The 20350-nt window shown below is 44.2% G+C and overlaps 1 protein-coding gene across 1 annotated transcript; it reads right to left on the bottom strand.

Moving 5' to 3' along the window:
• Window positions 1–284: 284 nt before the first annotated feature.
• LOC136585551 (uridylate-specific endoribonuclease D-like) lies at window positions 285–19150 on the bottom strand. Its single transcript, XM_066584398.1, has 7 exons — window positions 18979–19150; window positions 13432–13600; window positions 9887–10089; window positions 8885–8998; window positions 6912–7018; window positions 4428–4570; window positions 285–801 (listed from the first exon to the last, which is right to left on the bottom strand). Exons 1-7 carry the CDS (start codon window positions 19046–19048, stop codon window positions 690–692), a joined length of 918 nt encoding a protein of 305 aa, XP_066440495.1. The 5' UTR covers window positions 19049–19150; the 3' UTR covers window positions 285–689.
• Between the last annotated feature and the right edge of the window lie 1200 nt (window positions 19151–20350).

Here is a 20350-nt window from a genome sequence, read left to right as displayed (position 1 = left end):
AAACTCACTTTTAAGGGTTGAAAATAGAGATGAGCGAACGTGCAGGTTTAGAGCAATTACTCGGGCGAAAAGATTTGGGGGGCGCCAGGGGTGAGCCGGGGTTGCTGATGGGAGCGGGGGGGAGAGAGATCTCCACCCTGTTTCCCCCTGCTACCCCCTGCTCCACCCCACTGCCCCTGAATCTTTTTGCCCGAGTAGGCAGTTACTAGAAAAAAGCTCATCTCTAGTTGAAAAACAACAAGAGGACAGACAAAAACATGAAATAATATTAACATCACTAATATCACGTTATTTTTTATTAATAGGAGTTCAGATTCATATATACAATTGTATTAAAGCTTTGTACAACCTCCAAGGTGTACAGAGAAGGATATTTGGACGTTTTTGATACAACCAAAGCCAGAAGTGGATTCAAAGGCTATGGGAAATATAAAGGATGGACCTATACTTCTTACTGCTGCAGCCACTACCGAATTTGGCTCAAAAACTGCCACAAAGCTACAATGTAAAGCCTTAATGGAATTTCAATACTCAAAGCATACAGTAATTGAACATTATGTTTGCTGCGTCTGATCAGCTGACTAAATATTAGATTTATTAAAGAGACTACAGTTATTATTTAGTCATGGCTTATTAAAAAAAGAAAGCATTTTTGTCAAAGGTTATTTGCAATGTTTCAAACACTTGCTCTAAATATTGGGGTAAGAGGTTGATAAATATCTTTTGCCACTTCCGTAGGATGAGTTGGGCCAACTGTAGGTTTGGATTTTGAGAGTAGATCCACCCAATTTTACCGTGCACCTGAAAGAAACAGATATCAGTATATAGGAGAAGAACAGCCAAAGAAACCGAACAAGAAAAGACAGTTTGGGGCTTTGATCACTTTGGCGTTGGGAACCTCCTTTGGGTTTTTGTCACGTTTGATGGCAAGAATAATGTAGCATGCATATCTATTTATGCTGTCAAATGAATGATACCTTGACGAACACCCTTGTAAGTTGATGGAGTCCATTGCTTATTATTTGCATCTGTTGTATTTTGAATCCGGCACCAAATTATGGTTTTTGTAATAAATGGAAGCCTTGATACTAGTATAAAGAAAGCCTTATCCGAGTATCATTAGATAATAAAGTTAATCATTTGTAATGAATCTAGAGGTGTTACCTGTGTATGTTCTAATAGAATAGTGCTTAAAAGGGGTTGTCCATTTGTAAGCTATTGATGGCCTATCCTCTGGGCGTCCGTCATCAGCTGTTTTTAGGGCCACTGCACTAAGCTAATTTCTGCAGGAATCAAACAGCTCTGTTCTCACTGTAGTGGCCAGGGCTGGTATTGCAGTCATTGAAATGAATGACAACTTTGCTGTAATACCAAGCCTGGCCACTGCCGTGATAACAGAGCTGTCTGCTTCCTGCAGAAACCAGCTCAGTGCACCAGCTAGGAAACAGCTGATCGGCTTGGGTCCTATGTAGTAGACCCTCGGCGATTTACTGCTGGTGACCTATCCTGAGGATAGGCAACCAATAGTTTACAAGTGGACATCTTCTTTAAGTGAACAATAAGTGTTAGAAGGTATTCCACATGGGTGCTAGATTATGCTCTACTGTTTATCAGTTGTTCCCAACCAGCATCTCAGGAGCCACATGTGGCTAACAACCCCATGTTAACCATGAGTTATGACACACTCCTAGAGGGTGAATTCTGCTTCTAAAAGGACTGAAGGTGTGTCAATGCCTATGGTGTACTGAGCTTCACAATGGAGCACCAAGTTGGTCCTTTAAAACGGAACTGAGCATGCTCCCTGGGAACTTTCTAGTGAGATAAGGTCAGTACTATAAAAGGAATTTCTGCTGCACCACAGACAGAGTGCAGAGACTGTGTTAGTAAATGGAGGTACTGCTGAGAGCTTCTGCTACAGAAAGGTGCAACAAACTGCAGAGGAGCTGCTGCTGCCATACAGGAAAAGGCAGCAGGAGCCTAAGCCCCTGCATGGGAGAAGGGCTGTTCGAGTTGCTGCTGTTGTATGACCTGAGTGAACATCAGGATCCAGTTAGAAAAGCTGTCTGAAAGACAAAGCAAATGTGGGCTGCGTGGCAGAGCAACAGACCAAGACCAAAAACGACACAGAGGAGCTCATTGTCAACGAGTCGTAAGTGAGGCTGGCATCAGTAAAAACCACTAGGGGTGAACATGGTTGTGATACAAACATTTAAACAGGCCTGTCACAAGAGGATTTTGACTGTACTGGTACTCACAGGTTCAAACTGAGATAGTGTCACAGGGATGCAGGCCTACTGGATAGTGACATATCAGCCGTTTGAATGCTATGTCTCAGGTGGATTGTGTTGCAAGTAGCAAAGTGTTAACCCTTTAAATACATCGTTACTCATTTTCATTCCTTTGTTTATAAGTAAATTTTGCTTATTTTGTAACTCCTTCCGCTGCATCATATTCTTAATTTGTGTTGTGATACCACCACCTGCAACAACATATTGCAGACATATTCTAACCCCCTTCTCACATGAACATCGCCAGTTTAATTTGTGTAATACAAATGTGTCAAATTTCACACCAAAATTATTGCTTTGCAAAAGTTTTGAAATGTCATGTTTTTTGTTTTTCCACATTCAACAATTGAATGTGACTCACAAGAAATGAAAGGCTGGTGACCTATAAGGTTCATCTGACTCATCTTCGAAGCTTGTATGCCAGACTTTACTTATTGATTACCCCACTGTCATATTGTAAGGTCTTCTGCAAAATCTAATAAGCTTGTACAGTGAAAACAGAGAATTGAAGGATCAATAGGTTCAACCTCCAGTCTACCATATGCCAATCTTAAAGGGGTTGTCTGAAATTTAAACAGTTGTCTATGCTGTAAAATAACAAAAGAAGCAATACTTGCCTCTCTTCTCCCCCTGGAAAAACAGCGCAGGGGCTCCTGCAGCTCTTCTGGTCTATGACAGTGGATGTCAGGTGGCCGCCGCCGCCGCAGCCAATTAAGGGACGTAAAATCAATGCCTGTTCTTCTGGCATCAGCACTTACATCCTCGGTGCCATGATACCAGGAGTTTGGAATGGTGACACAGCAGCTGCCATGTCTGCTGCCAGTATACACCAAGAGGACCGCAGAGAGAAAAGAATCTCCGTGTTGGTGAGGCCAAAGATTGCTGACTCCTGTCTACTTGTGTTCATCCCACTTGCTGCTGGTTTTGACCCAACTTCAACATGAGGTCACTTTTTTTCAAGGCTACTTTGGGTTGCAAGCTGTGGGCATCCATTCAACTAAATGCATGACCATATGATGGTAGTGTCAGGTCTGCCAGACTGAAAGACACTCTATATAATAACTCTGTGTTTTGAGTAATGCTAACATTTAGTAGTGACCCTCCTTTATCATGTATATGCTCTAATAGATTGGACATCCTCTTCATGTCAGGCATGCTGATTTCTGCGGTCTGTCACTTATACCGATCCGTTCTGGGGTTTTTGTTTTTTTCAAATTTAACTTTTACAAAATTTTCAGTGTGTGCAGAGAGGAGTCTGGTACTGCTTATCAGTATTTTTATATTCACTATTTTCCCTATTGCAGTAGATGGTAGACAATACAGGTACAGGATACGGAGCAGACAATGGAGTTACAAAAATATAAACTTTTATTACAACCATTAAACTGCTAAAGAAAATGGTCAGGCACTTTCAGAAAACAGTAGAGAAAGTAAGTTTATTCTGGGAACCCATTACATAAACCTCTCTATCACTGACTAGAAAGGATAATGGCTATTATATACATTATCTCGTACAACAGTTATTAAATACAATGTCAGTGATGCACCCCAAATTTAGAAGAAACTGTGTTTCAACTGCAACTGGTAACCGATAAGTGTGGCTTGCTGAATATGATATAGATTAGAAGCAGAATGGAGGATTTATTGAGGCTGTACGTTAGTTTTCTGTCGTAAAAACATTGCAAATTTTTGCTAAAAAATGTTTTGTAACTTTTTGCTGTTGTACGCCTATAACTTCACCTTTGTAAAGTGTCTATAAAAGGAGATAGGGTTTGCACAAATTCAGACAAATTTAATAAATTTGACTTTTTAAAAAGTCACAAAATATGTTGCGATCTCACTCCAGCACCTGGGTGGTATGAAACGGGACTCGAGATCTCTAGACCTATTTGACGATGCGACTAATTCATCATCAGCGTGCAACATTTGATACATTGGTTGTAAATAAAGGAAAAACTGACTTTAAAAAACGCGCAAATTTACCCCCCCCCCCCCAATGTACTTAATAAGATCTTCTCTTAACAATGACTTCTGCAACATTGTCCCCTACATGCCGAATATAAACCTACCTGGACAGAGTAGTATGTGCTACGTATGTAGCATAACAGTATGTCATGCATGGTGTATAGAAATACTTACATCTTATCCGGCTGAGTGACGTAGCAGAGTGTGTACATCGCAATGTCAAACTCAGGACTGGATCCCAAAAACAAAGAGCTAAGAGTTTTCACATAGGTCGACCACTTAAACTGGAAGGCGAAAACATCAGGATAACCGCTCCACTGCAGATGCAACAGAAGTAACAAGACAAGATGAAAGGATAACATTGGCTATTTCCATTCTAGTCAACTGCTTGCTGAGGCCTTTTTCACATGAATGTCATTTTGATACAGAGTTGGTGTGTCAAAAAAAATCGCATCTAAAAGAGCCTATGGTTTCCTATGGGTTCTTTCAGACGAACAAGTTTTTTGACAAGCCTAAAAAAAAATAAAAAAAATGAAAAAAAAATTGCATATCAAAAGATAAGACAGGATTTTTTTTTTAATGCCGAGATTTCTCTCCATCAACTTGTCTCATCTCTTGACGGCACAACGCCGGCGCTTCCATAGACTCCTATGCCAGCCAGACGACAAAGGGAGGGGGAGGGAGTTTAACATCCCTGCCAGTGACCCCCTTCCTCCCCACTGGGAACTCCCTTCATCTCGGGGGTGCGGCGCTAGAGCACTGGAAGGCGCCGCAGCCGGCCGTGTTAAACTTGTAGAGAATAGCTACGACTTGGTCGCAGCTATTCTTTATTTAGGCGATTTAGCACTCCGATAGCTGTATATTTTTAGCGCTGCTATCGGAGCGCTAAAATGGCATTCGTAAGGACAAGGCCTAAGGGTGGTGTCACACCGGCGCCCAAGGTTCCACTTCCCTGCTTCAGGAGCAAGAAAGGGAAATCCCTGTGGCCGACGGAATCGATCAGCACTGAACGAACCCACTTGACTGTAACGGGGTCCATTCGGTTTCCCCTCAGCTGCCTGGCTTATTTTTAGAGGCTGTAACGCAGATGTAAACCACCCAAATGCCTCGCCACAGCGCAAAGTATTTTACAGTGAAGGAGACTGATTTGCACGCTGATGCGTACATGACACATCCCCGCCTTGATTTAGAAGGCTATTAAGCCTAATGAGGTTCAGATGTGTTCCCTTTTTCATAAAATTACACATGTTCTTGCATTTTTACACACATTTGCGCACACTCCTGTAGACTTCTATCAGGCCCTTGGTGTGCAAATACGCAGGAAAATAGATCAGGTCCTATTTCTGCGCGTGCAATAAATGCGCCCACAAAAAAAGGAAATGAGAACAAACCCATTGAAATCAATGAGTTCTATTCTGCGTTTTGCATTATTTCTTATGCGCAAAAGCGTTCGCAATTTTTGCTTGTGTAAAAATGCACGCAAATACGTTCGTCTGAAGCTGCCCGAGGCGTGGGTTTAGAAGGAATAGCCATCACCCCTGTGCTTTCACATAGGAGCAATAGTCATTTAGTGAATGGAGCCGAAGAGCACCGGAGATCTTTTCCACCCACCCGCATTCATTCACTGCAAACAGACAGTCATTCAAAGATGAAGGGTTGTCTGTTTGTACTGAGCGAGAAGTCGCTGACTAGTCGCTTCATTTCCGTAAACTAATATGGAAGCACTAGTGACCACACAGTGACTTCTCGCTCAGTACCCCGTCTGCTGATGTGCTTACACGGCCCGATAGTCACCCATAATCGCTCATTTGATTGATCATTCTGAAGACTATTGGCCCACGCAAAACTACCCCGACTTCTCTTTAATTATGTGTGTAAATCCTCTTGCTTTTAAATGAATTGATATTGGCCTCTATTTTCCACACTTGCCGGTATTAATGAAGCTAATTTAGGGTGCATTCAGTATATTTAGTACTCATCCTGGTCTAACTCTTTACTCATTGCAATGTAATTCAATTAACCATGTTCAAATACTGCCACATAGTGGTGATTATGCTAATGACAAGGGACAGTAGGACTCCAGTTGTGTGCAGTTCTGAGTCACTGAACATATCTGACATTACCCAATGCTGTATTACCCATGCTAGGAAGAGTAATGCAGCCCCTTATATGCAAATTAGACTGCTAGTGCTAATTGTTTACAAATAACATACAATTAATACAGGAAACTAATGTCCTGAGGACTTATTTCCATAATCGCATGCAACGGTCACCTTTCCTTCTGCAATAGAGAAAAGAAGGAAACACTTTACAAAGAAGAGGTTTTCTTTTTTTCTGATGGAAGTTGCTGGTAAGGCTAAAGGCCCATTTAGATGGGGTGAATGTCGGGCAAACGATGCCCGACACTCGTCCCCGCACATACTGCACAGGAGCTAGTAGTGCTGGCTTTCTCACAGGGGGGGGGCCGTGGAGGCTGCAGGAGATTTCACTCCTCGCGCTCCCCCGCCCCTCTCCATTGACTTAACATAGTGGCTGTTCAAAACTGAACAGCAGCTATTTACACTGAACGATATATGCTGCATAGACGATGGACAATGAGCTCATCACTGATCGTTCAGTGTAACAGGGCATTAACAAACAACAGGCGTTCGCACTTACCGGTCCGTCTGCGCTGTAGCTGAGGTAATCAATCTGACCAGCCTTCTCCAGCAGATAGAGATTCACCCAACTATGAAATCCGGCTATCTTTCCTTTGTGGATTTCACCTGCATTATAGAAAACATGGATGACCTACAGAGACATTACTGATTGCTAATAACTGATTGAAGCAACAGGCATGCTTTTACGCACGGCCGAAAAGATAGGACTTGTCCTATCTTTTGGTCGCGATTAGCCAATGAGAGCCGCCGGCAAGGGGAGGGGGCGCTTAGCAGAGCGAGTCGCGCTAAACTACCCCCTTCCCCTATGCCTAATGCCTAAGGGCTCCTTTACACCGGCGTATGCGCAAATGCACACACTTCAAGGCAAGGTATTTCTGCTATGTACAAAGTTTTTTTTTACGTGTGTATCGGCGTATTTGACTACACTTTTTGCGTGAACATGGCATGTTTATTTGCCCGTGGCAGACAGACACACCCTGATTTAAAGGGCTATTTAGTCTAAAGAGTTTCAGATGTGGTTTTGCAGGAAAAAGAACACATTTGCTTGCATATTGCGCACATTTGCGCTCCCCCATAGATTTCCATAGGGATCTTTGGTGCGCAAATGCACACAAAAATAGAGCAGGTCCTATTTTTTTGTGCGCGCATTTATAAAAAAAAGACATTTCAATAAACCCATTGAAATCATTGGGTTTTATTCTCTGCGTATTGCACATGGAAACATGCCCGTGTGAAGGAGCCCTGAGGCCGACATCACAGGGGCGAGATTTCTGTGTTGTGAGACACACAAATCTCGCACAAGCATGAACCCCATTTTTTTGAATGGGGTCATACACATGAGCGATGCAGGAAACAAATCGCAGCACATTCTATCTTTGGGCATGCCCTCGCATCTTATCGTCCATTACTTTCAATGGGGCCGGCGGCAGCATCGCACTGCATGCTAGGTGCTTGCCAGTGCGATGCCGTGCGAGATCTCCCCATTTCAATTAATGGGAGACACTCTGCGATTCTTAGCTGTCTGCGGAGGATCGCTGCTTCGCCGAAGTGATGTATCCACAGGTAAATCACATGTTGGCGAGCACAATATAGACCCGTGATTCACGGCCCAATATCACACTTGCCCATTTAAAATCCACTTAAGAGCCTTGTGTGGTGCAGAGTGTTGAGTTAGCAAAATGCAGTCCTAAGCTCTTGCTCACGATCTGAAGGTTGCAGGTTCAATCCCCGCATGGTTCAGGTAGCCGGCTCAAGGTTGACTCAGCCTTCCATCCTTTTGAGGTCGGTAAAAGGAGTACCCAGTTTGCTGGGGAAGGGGGAGATGACTGGAGAAGGCAATGGCAAACCACCCCACAAAAAAACAGTCTGCCAAGAAAATGGCACTATGTGATGTCACCCTAGGCGTCGGCCACGACTTGGTGCTTGCACCAGGGGACTGTACCTTTACCTAAGGGCGGATTCAGATGAGCGTGGTTTTCTCGCCTTATATGACCGTAATAATCACAGTCGTATACTGGGACTAAACTAATGATCTCTATGGGATTTCAGTGATTTTGTTTTGTCTTTTGCTGTCTGTGATTTGTAGTGCATACCGCGTGCCCGCCCCCGAATCCCCGCATCCTTTTTCAAACTCCCACGATCTGACGCGGAGGTTGAACTGCTGGCGAAGGGGAAGGGATTCCCCTCATTCAGGCACAGCTACGCTCCGTACCAGTGAGTGTAGTTGCGCCTACGGCACTGTGATTGAGCCCTAATACTATTTACGCACGGCCACTGATGCATGGAGGAGCCAGCGCAGATGTGAATCTGGCCCTACAATAGCTACTACTTTTGATATCTATACTTCACCCTCATATTAACTTTTCCCCCAATATCACTCCCAAACTCAGTAATAAGCTTTCCTTCTCTTGTAACTCTTTTGGTATCCGCTGTTGCTGTTGAGTTTCAATTTGCTTAGAATATTTATCTCACCATGGAAGACATGTTCAAAGCCTGAGGAGTCCAAGGGCCCTTTAGAGCGGGTGAACAGTCCAAACCACATTTCCCGAAAGTCATTCTCAAAGCTTTCAATTGATGTGTAATAACCTGTTCATTAAAACAGTCATGTCAGACAAAACACAAAGTGACGTCATGGTTATTCTATAACGTATCAGTAGTGCTGCAAAGAGACATCTGTTTAGGCTAATAAAGGGGATGCCTGGGAATTAACCACTGATGACGTATCCTTAGGTCAGGTCATCAGTTGATGGGTAAGTCAGCCACTCCTCGTCGATCAGCCAACACTCGGTCAGCTATCATTGCAGACAGTCGGAAGCAGATAGCGCTGTCCGTAATGCAGTGGCTCAGGTTAGTATTACAGGCACAGCTCTCATTCAATGGAATATCAACCCAAGTCCTTGCACAGAGGTGTCTGCTTCTGACTTTGTCCACAATGATCAGCTGACCAGCAGGGATTCCAAGTGGTGGGCCATCATAGATCAACTATTGATGACCTATCCTGAGGATAGGTCATTAGTAGCTTAAGTTCCAGAATACTCCTGTAATGTATTTTTGGATATAAAACATTTCCCCAATTCATCTTATTAAAAATTTTCAATTTAATGCATTGCTTACACTATCTTCCAACCTTCAGTAGGCTGAAGGATTAAGAGTCTTCTAAAATCGGTTGGTCAGACAGACTGACGGACTGCTCTACAGTACTGAATGCAATGACTGAGTAGAGGGTGGCTGGGAGAGATATGAAACTAGCAGTTTACTGAGAGGGAAGGAGAAGATGACAGCTCATACTACCTCTGTGAGGAAGGAGGAGGTGAATGTTTATTGCCAGGGGAAGAAGAGGTCCAGCCTGCAGTATATATTAAATTGTCAGCCGAAATTAAAACATGTACTGCACCCCCTAGCTGGTAACCACTATGTTACACCAGCACCGAGGAAAGCAACACTTGTGCTATTAGTGAAGCAGTTTTGGCATACCTTTTGAAATCAAGAAACTGGAAAGCTGTTTCATGATCGAAGTTTTGAATATTTCCTTTATAAAGGTGGTTTCTTCTTGGATCTCTTCTTTGCTGACTATTTCCACAGTCCCTGTGTGCTTAACATAATTGTCCAGCAAAGAGATTAGTCGGGCAAAAGTTGGACGGGCGAAGAGTTTGGCTTCATTGACATACTTGAAAAGCCTAAAGGGTAGGAATTAAGACTTGTGAGGCAAAAAAGTCCCATCACATATATAGAAACAAAACCTCATTCTATCTAATGAGTTGTATATGAAACTAAGGTGATGCATATATAAAGCTCTGCAGGATTCAGTCTTGTAGCAGTAGATCTGAAGGGTTTAGGCTAGGTGGCAAAGTGATGCTGGTAAAACTAAATGTTACCATGAAAGCATACATTGAGTTTAAATGGACCTTGGCTGCTTTCACATTTGCGGTGGGGGTTCCATTTTCCTGCTCTGTTCAGGGAGCAGGAAAGGGGAATCCATTGGCCAATGGGTCCATCCAATGATGGAGCCAAACAGCATTGAACAGACTCCATTGGGGTTCATTCAGGTTCTGGTCAGCTGTCTGGCATTTTACGAGGAGAAAAAGTGCTTATTCTTCTGGTATTTTGTGCTGGATCTGGAACAGAACCTTTGAATGGAGGTTCCAGCGCAAATGTCAAGAGAGTCTTACCTATCACATGGTCCAGGGCAGGTTTTCAACAAAGTTTGGCCCTGGGAAAAGGCTATTAAAAGTGGGGCACCAACTGCTGAAATATTATACCAACATTCAGTCAATTCAGAAGTTAGTTGCAGCACTGATCTCCAGAATTTCAAGAAGTGTTGCCAAGTTCTTAAAAGATTCTGGCACAAGTCTGAAGGTATATGTCCTCCCTCCCACACAGAAGAAATATTTATATACATATTGTGTGATAGAGATGGGGTAGTCATGGAAAATGCGTATATTTCCCCTAGATTCCTCTCACACGGGAATAGGTTTTAAGTACATAACCTAGAAAAGTGCTGAGATTGCTAGAGTTGGGGGAAAGATGGGAGACTCCCACTCAACTTATTTTACTGGATGTTTTGTGCTTCTTTGATGAAGCTCATTATTTTAGACCTGGTAGAGCTCAATTGGATTTGTGTGAACCTCTCAGGCATTTTCCCAACCTGGTAAAGAAGAAGTGGCAGTCTTAGCCTCAGGGAGCCATGAACTTAATCAGTGTTGGACTGGGGTGCTAAGACCCAGTGGGAAAAATTATTTTGAGGCTCACTATAGTGCTACATGCAAATAATACATGACTCCACTACCACCACCAATTGCAGAAGATTCCTGGCTGTTTGGTCATTCTCTCAAACTGTTTCTTTCCTGGGGGTCCTCTCGATAGCTTGCTTTCTGGGTCTTGCCTTGGACTTGGGGACCTCTCAGCTATGTGAGCCGAGCATGCATGCTTACATAGCGCCATGCCACTGGCCGCCGTAGGGGACTGGAGGATAGTTTGTAAAAGCAGCCCCTCCAGTGTTGATGAAAAGGTATGTTCCAGGGAGGAAGAATACTGGCGCTTAGTTGTCATCCCATGCAGATTGTGTTTATAGAAATACATAAACTATCCAGTTTATCATATGGATGTATAGACTGTCTGGGATACCGCTATCTGTATGTAGTGCAGCGAGTGTACTTCACAGTGCATCACTTATGTAGGAGCCTGGGGCCAACAGGGGATTCACCTGCAGTCCGAGCCTAGACTCAGTTGTATGAATATTATGTTTTTTTGGGGTGTCGGAAGTAAGCCAACAGCTTGTTAGCCAAAGATACTACCCAAAAATAGTGCCACACAGACATTCCCTGAAAACAAAATTGCAGATTGTGTTCCCAAAAATATACTGCTAAACAGATTGTGCTCATACTGTGCCCCAGATTTGAGTTGTACAATGCCAGTATTAGTGTACCACAAAGTAATAATGTCACCTTTGTTCCCCATTCGCCCATGTCTCACAGACTGCTCCCCAAGCCCCCCTCTCACAAAGACTGCTCAGCATGCCCCTCATTTTCAAATAAACTGATCTCCATATTGCCATTTCACACGGATTGCTCCTGTTGACCCGATATAGACTTCTACTCATGCTTCCTCACTCACAGACTGCTCCCCATGCTCTCCTCTCACAAACCTTTCCCCATTGCCCGATCTCATACCAACTGCTCTCCATGCCCCTTTTCTCGCATAAATTGCTCCCTGTGCGCCAATCTCTCCTAAACTACTCTCCATATTCTGTATTCACCCATGCCCCATCTGCAAATGACTGCTCCCCATGTACCCCTATCTCACACACACTGCTCCCCATGTCCCCCTTTTCTCTTACAGACTGATCCCCATGCCCCCCTCCCTCACAGACTACTCACTCTCTCACAGACTGCTCCATATGCCGCCTCCCATAGACTTCTTCCCCTGCACACAGGCTGCTGCCCATGCTCCCCTTCACAAACTGCACCCCCTCTCTCCCACAGACTGCTCCCTATGCCAACCTGAGCCTTCTAGGTTATATCTCCATAGAAGGAAACTGAACTAATGGTTTAACTTAACAATAGTAAAATTAAATTGCAGTTGTACAAGTGTCTACAAGTGAATACAATTCCAGCTTCATTCACATACACATACACTACTACACTTTACACGACGATCCTTGTATTTGTGATTCACTTGAGTGACTTTGTATACATTGTAGACATAGTAGCACTATTGTATTATTTAAGAAGGGTTCATTGTAGCAGAAATGTTGCCTGGGAAAGAACAGGATCTATATTGGAGCGTTGCCTGGATCTCTACTTGTTTGTGTCTCAGTACAATATATCTATTCTTTCACTATTAGAGGAGCCCGGATGTCCCATCGTCCTGCATTTGCTGACTGGGTAGGATATATTTGTATTGTAGAACCCAGGTTAATAATACTTATTCTACCTACAAAATTATGTAAAGCGGATCATTAAAATTTTCTAATATACAGTGTGTGTAAGGGCATATTCACATCCACATCAGAGGCTGCATTCATAGCCAACGCAGAAATGGCGCAAAATGCCAGACAAAATTGCGCAAATCTGCCCAGGAATAGTATTGTGCAGCATGGCAGGAGCCCGAGTGAAATGGGTCCATCGGGTGCCATTAACGTCCAGCATGTGTCTGATCCGTTTTTTTGGCATTGCTTGGCCCCTATAACAGAGCCAAACAATGGTAGGCTTGGCGTAGATGTGAACAAGGTCTTATATTGTTGTTGATTTTTTACTTGTCCTAGAAAATTATAATAAAAGATACTTTTATATTGGCTTGGGTCTGGAAGGGTATCGTTTCTCCTTAGGGAGAGTAGGGGTGAGGAGGCTTATAAGGCCATTCATGCTCTTCTGGGAAATATGCAAATGAGAAGAGCGTAGATGAGACTGAGGAACTGGGCATGCCATGACTTGATTAAAAGCATAAAACATGGATATCAAGCAATAATACATACATAGCTATACATCATATTAGTACATGTCACCATGTTGTCGGCTTACTTTTGGCTGCAGAAGTCTGTCCCTGTACCAGTCTGGGAGCTGGACACCTTGTGCTGAAGGTTCAGGATAATGTCACCACTGTCCGCTCGGTTTACATCACTCGCATACAGCTGCTCAGACAGTTTTTGAATCTCATCATTAATTGCAGCAGATTGTGATGGGGATTTCTCTGTTATCCAGGGAATAAACATGTTATTGATACAGAACTCTATTCAAAAACTAGTTAACCCCTTCATGACGCGGACCCTTTTTTTTTCCATTTACGTTTTTTCCTCCCCCTTTAAAGAAATCGTAACTCCTTTATTTATCCATCGACGTCGTTATTTGAGGGCTTTTTTTTGCGGGACGAGTTGTAGTTTTTAATGGTGCTATATAAAGTACCATATAATGTACTGAAAAACTTTAAAAAAATTCTAAGTGGAGTAAAATGAAAAAAAAACAACATTCCACCATCTTTCAGTGCGTCTTGTTTCTACGGTGCACAAACTGCAACACAAACGAGATGATAACTTTATTCTATGGGTCGGTACGATTGCTACAATACCAAACTTGTATAGGTTTTTTTTACTATACTACTCTTTTTTTTTCTTTTCAAAGACATTTCATTTTTTTCAATTATTTTCTGCCGTCATTTTGTGCGTGCAATAACTTTTATTTTTCCGTCGACGTAGTTGAGCGAGGGCTCATTTTTTGTGGGATGTCCTAAAGTTTTCGTTAGTACTAATTTGGAATACATACAGCTTTTTGATTGATTTTCATTGCATTTCTTCTGGGAGACAGGGTGACTAAAAAAAGTGCATTTCTGGGGTTCTTTTTTTTTTTTTCGGACAACGTTCACTGTGCGGGGTGAATAATGTGCTACTTTGATAGAGCAAACTTTTACGGACGTGGCGATACTAGATATGTATTTTTATTTTATTATTTAGATTTTTAAATTATAGATATGGCAAAAGGGGGGTGATTTAAACTTTTAATACTTTATTTTTTTTTAACAACTAAAAAAACGTTATTGATCTTTTTTTTTATTTTACATTCAAGTCCCCCTGGGGGATTACAATATGCGATGCTTTGATCGCTCCTGCAGTATGACGTAATGCTACAGCATTACGTCGTACTGCAATTTCACAGGCAGCCTATCAAGCCACCCCACGGGGATGGCTTGATAGGCAGTCTCTCAAGGCAGCCCTGGGGCCTTCAGGCCCCCAGCTGCCATGACACCTGCACGGCTCCCCTGATCTCACCGCGGGGGGGCCGTGCGGACCCCCGAGGATTTAAATGCCGCTGTCAGAACTGACGGCGGCATTCAAAGGGTTAATAGCTGTGATCGGCCGAACAGTGAACTCATGGGCTTTAAAGCCCATTTAGACCCAAAGACTCTCGCTCAAAATTTGCTCAGAGACATCTTTTGAACGAGAATCGTTGGCTCTAAACGCGCGGACATTGTGCAGTTTTCGTTAAGACAAGCTGAAAGACAACGGTGAGTCTTATCAGGACTGTGTGCTGGTATCCCGCTCGGAGAACACAGTAGAAGTATGCCGAAGACAACGCTCCAGCTGTTTTCTGTATACCCCGTTCGGAGCGCTCAGCTGTATACCAGCACTCCGAGAAGAAAACAGCTGTATACAACAGACAAGCGGCCCCACTTGTCTTCTGCACACCCCGCTCAGACCGGTCAGCTGTATACTAGCTGAGTGCTCTGAGTAGACAACAGCTGTATGTTGAAGATACCCGATCCCGCTTGTCTTCTGCACACCCCGCTCAGACCGGTCAGCTGTATACTGAGCGCTCCGAGTAGACAACAGCTGTATGTTGAAGATACCGGGTCGCTTGTCTTCTGCATACAGCGTGAGCTTCATTTACACACTTAGGGTGCATTCACACGAACGTATATCGGCTCGGTTTTCACGCCGAGCCGATATACGTTGTCCTCGGGTGCAGAGGGGGGAGGATGGAAGAGCCAGGGCCAGGAACTGAGGCTCCCGCCCCCTCTCTGCCTCCTCTCCGCCCCTCTGCACTATTTGCAATGAGAGGAGGCGGGATGGGGCGGGGCTAAAGTCCGGGAATCGGCCCCGCCCCCGTCCCGCCTCTCCCCATTGCAAATAGTGCAGAGGGGCGGAGAGGAGGCAGAGAGGGGGCGGGAGCCTCAGTTCCTGGCCCTGGCTCTTCCATCCTCCCCCCTCTGCACCCGAGGACAACGTATATCGGCTCGGCGTGAAAACCGAGCCGATATACGTTCGTGTGAATGCACCCTTATGCAAAGTGAACGTTCAAAACTGTCACTCAAACTGCCGTTTAAGCGAATTTTGAGTGATCATCCTTGTGTCTAAATGGGCCTTTATTCTTTGCATATTGCGTGTGCAAATACCCCCCATGTGAATCTGGCCTCAGCCCTCATTCACACGAGCACTACTAAGCACGTTTTTGCGTGCAGTAAATCGGCCGTGGGAACTGCAACCATTATAACCCATAGGTTTAAATGGGTTCACTCACATTAGTCATTTTTTTGCGTGCATTTTTGCCGCCGGCGAACATACACAACATGCTTTATTTTTGCCTGCATTTGCACAACCAACGCTCCATAGAAGTCTATGTGGGTGTAAAAATGTGCGCCCCTGTGCACAAATTATGCTTGTAACTGCGCAATTTGGTGGTGTTAATTACTACGCCAGCAACTAATTAGGCTGACCTGCCTACTATGTAGACTGGCCTGCCTACTCATTAGACAGCCCCGACTCTTAAAGCATGACGCGGGTGTGTCCCGCGCTGATGTGAACAGGGCCTGCTCCCCAGAGGACAGGATCAGTCTCCATTCAGAGCGCAATCATGTCCTCCTCTGTCGAGCGTGATTACACTTACGCCCGTGTACAGGAGGCCTCATACTACTGTTGTGCCTCTTTATAGAGCCTGGAAAGCCTCCTATTGCGGCTGTACAGGCTCCGTTGGGCGCCATATGTATGGAGGCATTCTTCCTTACTTGTGACATCTGACAGATAAAACCTCCATATCCTCCTTATGACGCTAGAGGTATCACCTTTATGACAGACTTATTACAGCTCCATACAAAACGGAGATGTAATAATAAGGACAGTTGCATAAGCTCAGTCACATATACTGATGATAAATGAGTCTCAGGCGTCATTCACACGAGCGTACATCGGCCGCACTTTCACGCCTGGCTAATATATGCCGCCCATCTAATGCATTGGTTCTGATGGGCGTATTCCCGCAGCGTTAAAGTACCAGGCCGGCCAAGATAGAGCATTTCAGCCGGGCACTTTTACACCGGGCAGGAAAGATAGTTCAGGAACTATCTTCCTTGCCGGAATAAGGTGGCAGCTCCCATAGACTCCTATGGGAGCCTTTGACAGCTTCCAGAGAAGGCAGGTGGGAGGGAGTTTAGCAGTGTGTCTACTAAACTCCCACCCCCTTTCCTCCTCCTCTCCACCCCTTGCCAGCTGTTTGTAATGGGAGGAGGAGGAACAGGGCAGGAGCTAGTTGCTAAGCTCCACCCTTCTAATTGCCGGCAGCCAATAAGGGGCGGATAGTGGGTGGCAGCTTAGCACACTAGTACCCACCCAATCCTGCCCCTCCCCTTCCTGAGAGGCAGGGGAAATCGGGAGGTAGTTTAGCAGAGCTAAACTGTCTCCCCCCGCCTGATGGTATCTTGGGCTCGGTGTATATGCGCCGGAACGGGGCTGTCTCAACAGGCAATAAAACGGAAGTTTTAACAACCATTCATACGAATTTTAGCTGCGCTAATTAATTGTCCACTGAAATCAATGGAAGCACGCTTGCGTATTTTTCTGTGTGTGCAAATACACAGGACATGTGTGCGCAAAAAATACAGTATTAGGGCTCCTTCATACGAGCGTATGCGTTACGGTCACCCGCACGCACTGTAAATTTCCGTGAATGAAGAGAAGACGCGATCAATTCCCGAGCCTAATTAGCATTTTCTTGTTCATTCACGCGGCGTATTAGCGAAAAAACACGCCGCAGCCTGGAAATTCCTCAGTCGGCATAAATCCTCGGAATGACTTCAAATGCCTATATAGAGGCACCAATAAGCTTTTCCCACCGTTGGACGCTGCTAAACTGCCTCCCCCTCCCCTTTTTTTCAGCTCCCATAGGAGTTTATGGGAGCTGCGAAATGTTACAGGTGCCACTATACAGGCATTGGAAGGCATTCCGAGGATTTTGGCAGAGCGAGGATTTTCCAGGGTGGACGAGAAAACGCTGTCCGGGATCGCGGAAAAATGCCCATTCAGGAGCTTATAGGGAGTGGGCGTGAAAACATAAGAACGTCATCACCGTATATCCGCTCGTGGGAAAGAGGCTTAAGGGTGCATTCACATGGGCGAGAAAATGAGGTGAGTTTTGTGCGTTGCGCGACGCGATGACGTAGCCCCCGTTGTTTTCAGCGGTTGTATTCACATGTGCGATTTTTCTGTTGTAATGATGCTGCGAGACAGCGTGTTCTATTTATCTGCGAGACTGCAGAAATTTCGCCAATGAGTGAGAAATAAAATCGCATCACACTCACTTCTACATGCCAGTTTCATACGAGTGCGATTCAATTTTTAACTTTTCATAGAAGTCTATGGGTGGTGCGCAAATACATAAACAAATGTGCAATATGCTGCACACGTCCGTGAAAAAACGGAACATATCTGGACCTCATCAAGCAAAATAGCCTTTTAAATCACATTGGGGGTGCGTCGTGCTCGCGTGTTAACATGCCCTGCGTGCGCAAAAAGTACAGTACTATGCACCGTGCAAATCTACCTTGGCCACTGTGCAAATACATTTGGCTAAAGAGTGTGCAATTGATCAAATGGCCGTCTGAAGCTGCTGTAAGGCTCCATTCACACGAACACGAGTATTTGCGCGCCTGAACGTAGTGTTTTTGCGGAAAGAACGCTATTTTTTTGCACGCGCCTCAGCATATTTTACTGTCACTTTTCCACCCGCGAGTCATGTTCATTTGCACGCTGCAAAAAAATATGCATCGATTGAAATAGCTAATTAGTCTAATGGGTTCCAGATGTGTTTTTCCTGCGCAATCACGCAGTGCTTTACGCATCTCCTAGCGTATTGTGTGTGCATTTGCGCATCCCCGTTGACTACTTTTTTTTGCATAACCGAAATGTGCAGGAAAATATGCGCATTTGAACAAACCAATCAGTGGGTTCTATTCTCTGCGTATTGTACGCCTAAATTTTGCGCCCACGTATACGTCTGTCTGCATCTCGCCTAATACCAAGCGCTGAGTACTTCAGAACGGACCCTGCAGCCCCTGATGTTCTCTGCAGCCGATCTACAAGATTTCATCTCAGCATCTATTACCGCCATCCGTTAATTTGGGTTTGGGACCTGCAGAATAAGCGCCGCAGTATTTCCGCACCGGCGGACGGCATCAAGCTTTGCATTCCAGCTAACCTACATTCAACAGAATTAGCAAAAATAGAACATTTCCTCCAATTGACAAATCACTAATTATTCCCACAACCCCACAAAGAAGAAGGAGTAACAGAAGCGGTTACTCACTTGGTGTCGGCAGTTTAGCTGCATGAATCAGGGACGGCAAGAGCCACAGCAGAACAACAGCGCCCTTCATGGTGGAGGATCTGCAAGACTTCAGTGCAGGGACCTCTTTATAGAGCTCTAGTCCCAGTGACCTCACGGGGATGGCACAGGCACACAACTAACCCCGTGTGTCCCATAGGCTGTGCATACTAATTACCAACTACAGGAACCTCCGTGAAAAGTGACAAAATCAGTTAAAATTTCATTTTGTTCCTTATTTCACAAAACTTCCTGTGTTGCTCCACAAAAAATTGTTTACAAACAGTTGCAAAATGAGTCAGGAAAGCAGTGACTCTCTATATCTTTCACATCACTCAGCCGGCATCACACAAGGGTATGCACATTTGCGCTCAACTTAGCGCAACTTTTTTGCGCACTGAATAGGGCTTTTTTGCACATGTATCGCATATTTTACTGTACTTTTTCCGACTGCAGGGCAGGTACATTTGCGTGCGGCAAACAAAGGCGAGAGATTGAAATGGCTAATTCGTCTAATAAGTTCCAGATGGTTTTTTTTCTGTGCAATTACGCAGCGTATAACGCATCTCCTTGCGTATTACGCGTGCATTTGCACACCATTAACTTCTATAGGGACCTTTGTTTTAAAAATGCGCAGAGAAGTAGAGCACACTGCATATTTTTTTGCGCAACTGATATGCGTGCGCATAAAATGAAAATGTGAGCAAGCCCATTGAAATGCATGGGTTCTCTTCTTTGCATGTTGCACGGGTACATTTTTCACATGCAAATACGCCTATATGATGCCGACCTGAAAATGAAGTTCAGATTTACCTATAAAACCCATGACTTTAACACTTTCACTGCCAGGAGTTTCTGAATCAGGGGTTTTAAATTTTTGAAACACAAGAAAGAAAGAAAAAAATCGAAATAAACAAAAACAAAAAGCATATTATGCCCTCATACCTATATTTTCATAAACTATACACCTGGGATATTGTAAATTTGACCTCCAGCATTTTGGATTGGAAAAAAATGCATAAAAAATCATATTCGCAACTAAATGTCTGACCCAACATCTTGAGATGCACAATGTCTAAAAAAGCAGTTCATATGTGCCCCTTATGCCTACGTCTATATACGTGCACATATCTCCATACAAGCTTAAAGGGGTTGTCCCGCGGCGAAATCAAAAACATTTTTTTTCAACATACCCCCACATTATGCCCCGTTTAAAACAATCCCTTTGTAATTTAAAAAAAAAAAAATCGCTTACCTGCATCCCCGTTCGGGCAGTTTTTTCTTTTCTTCTTTTAAAGATGGCCGCCGGTCCTTTCCCAAGGATGCACCGTGGTTTTCTCCCATGGTGCACCGC

This window comes from Eleutherodactylus coqui, chromosome 1 (assembly GCF_035609145.1).
Source record: "Eleutherodactylus coqui strain aEleCoq1 chromosome 1, aEleCoq1.hap1, whole genome shotgun sequence".
NCBI classification, from domain to species: Eukaryota; Metazoa; Chordata; class Amphibia; order Anura; family Eleutherodactylidae; genus Eleutherodactylus; species Eleutherodactylus coqui.
The sequence above is the reverse complement of the archived record's forward strand: the minus strand, read 5'-3'. Positions and strand labels throughout refer to the sequence as shown.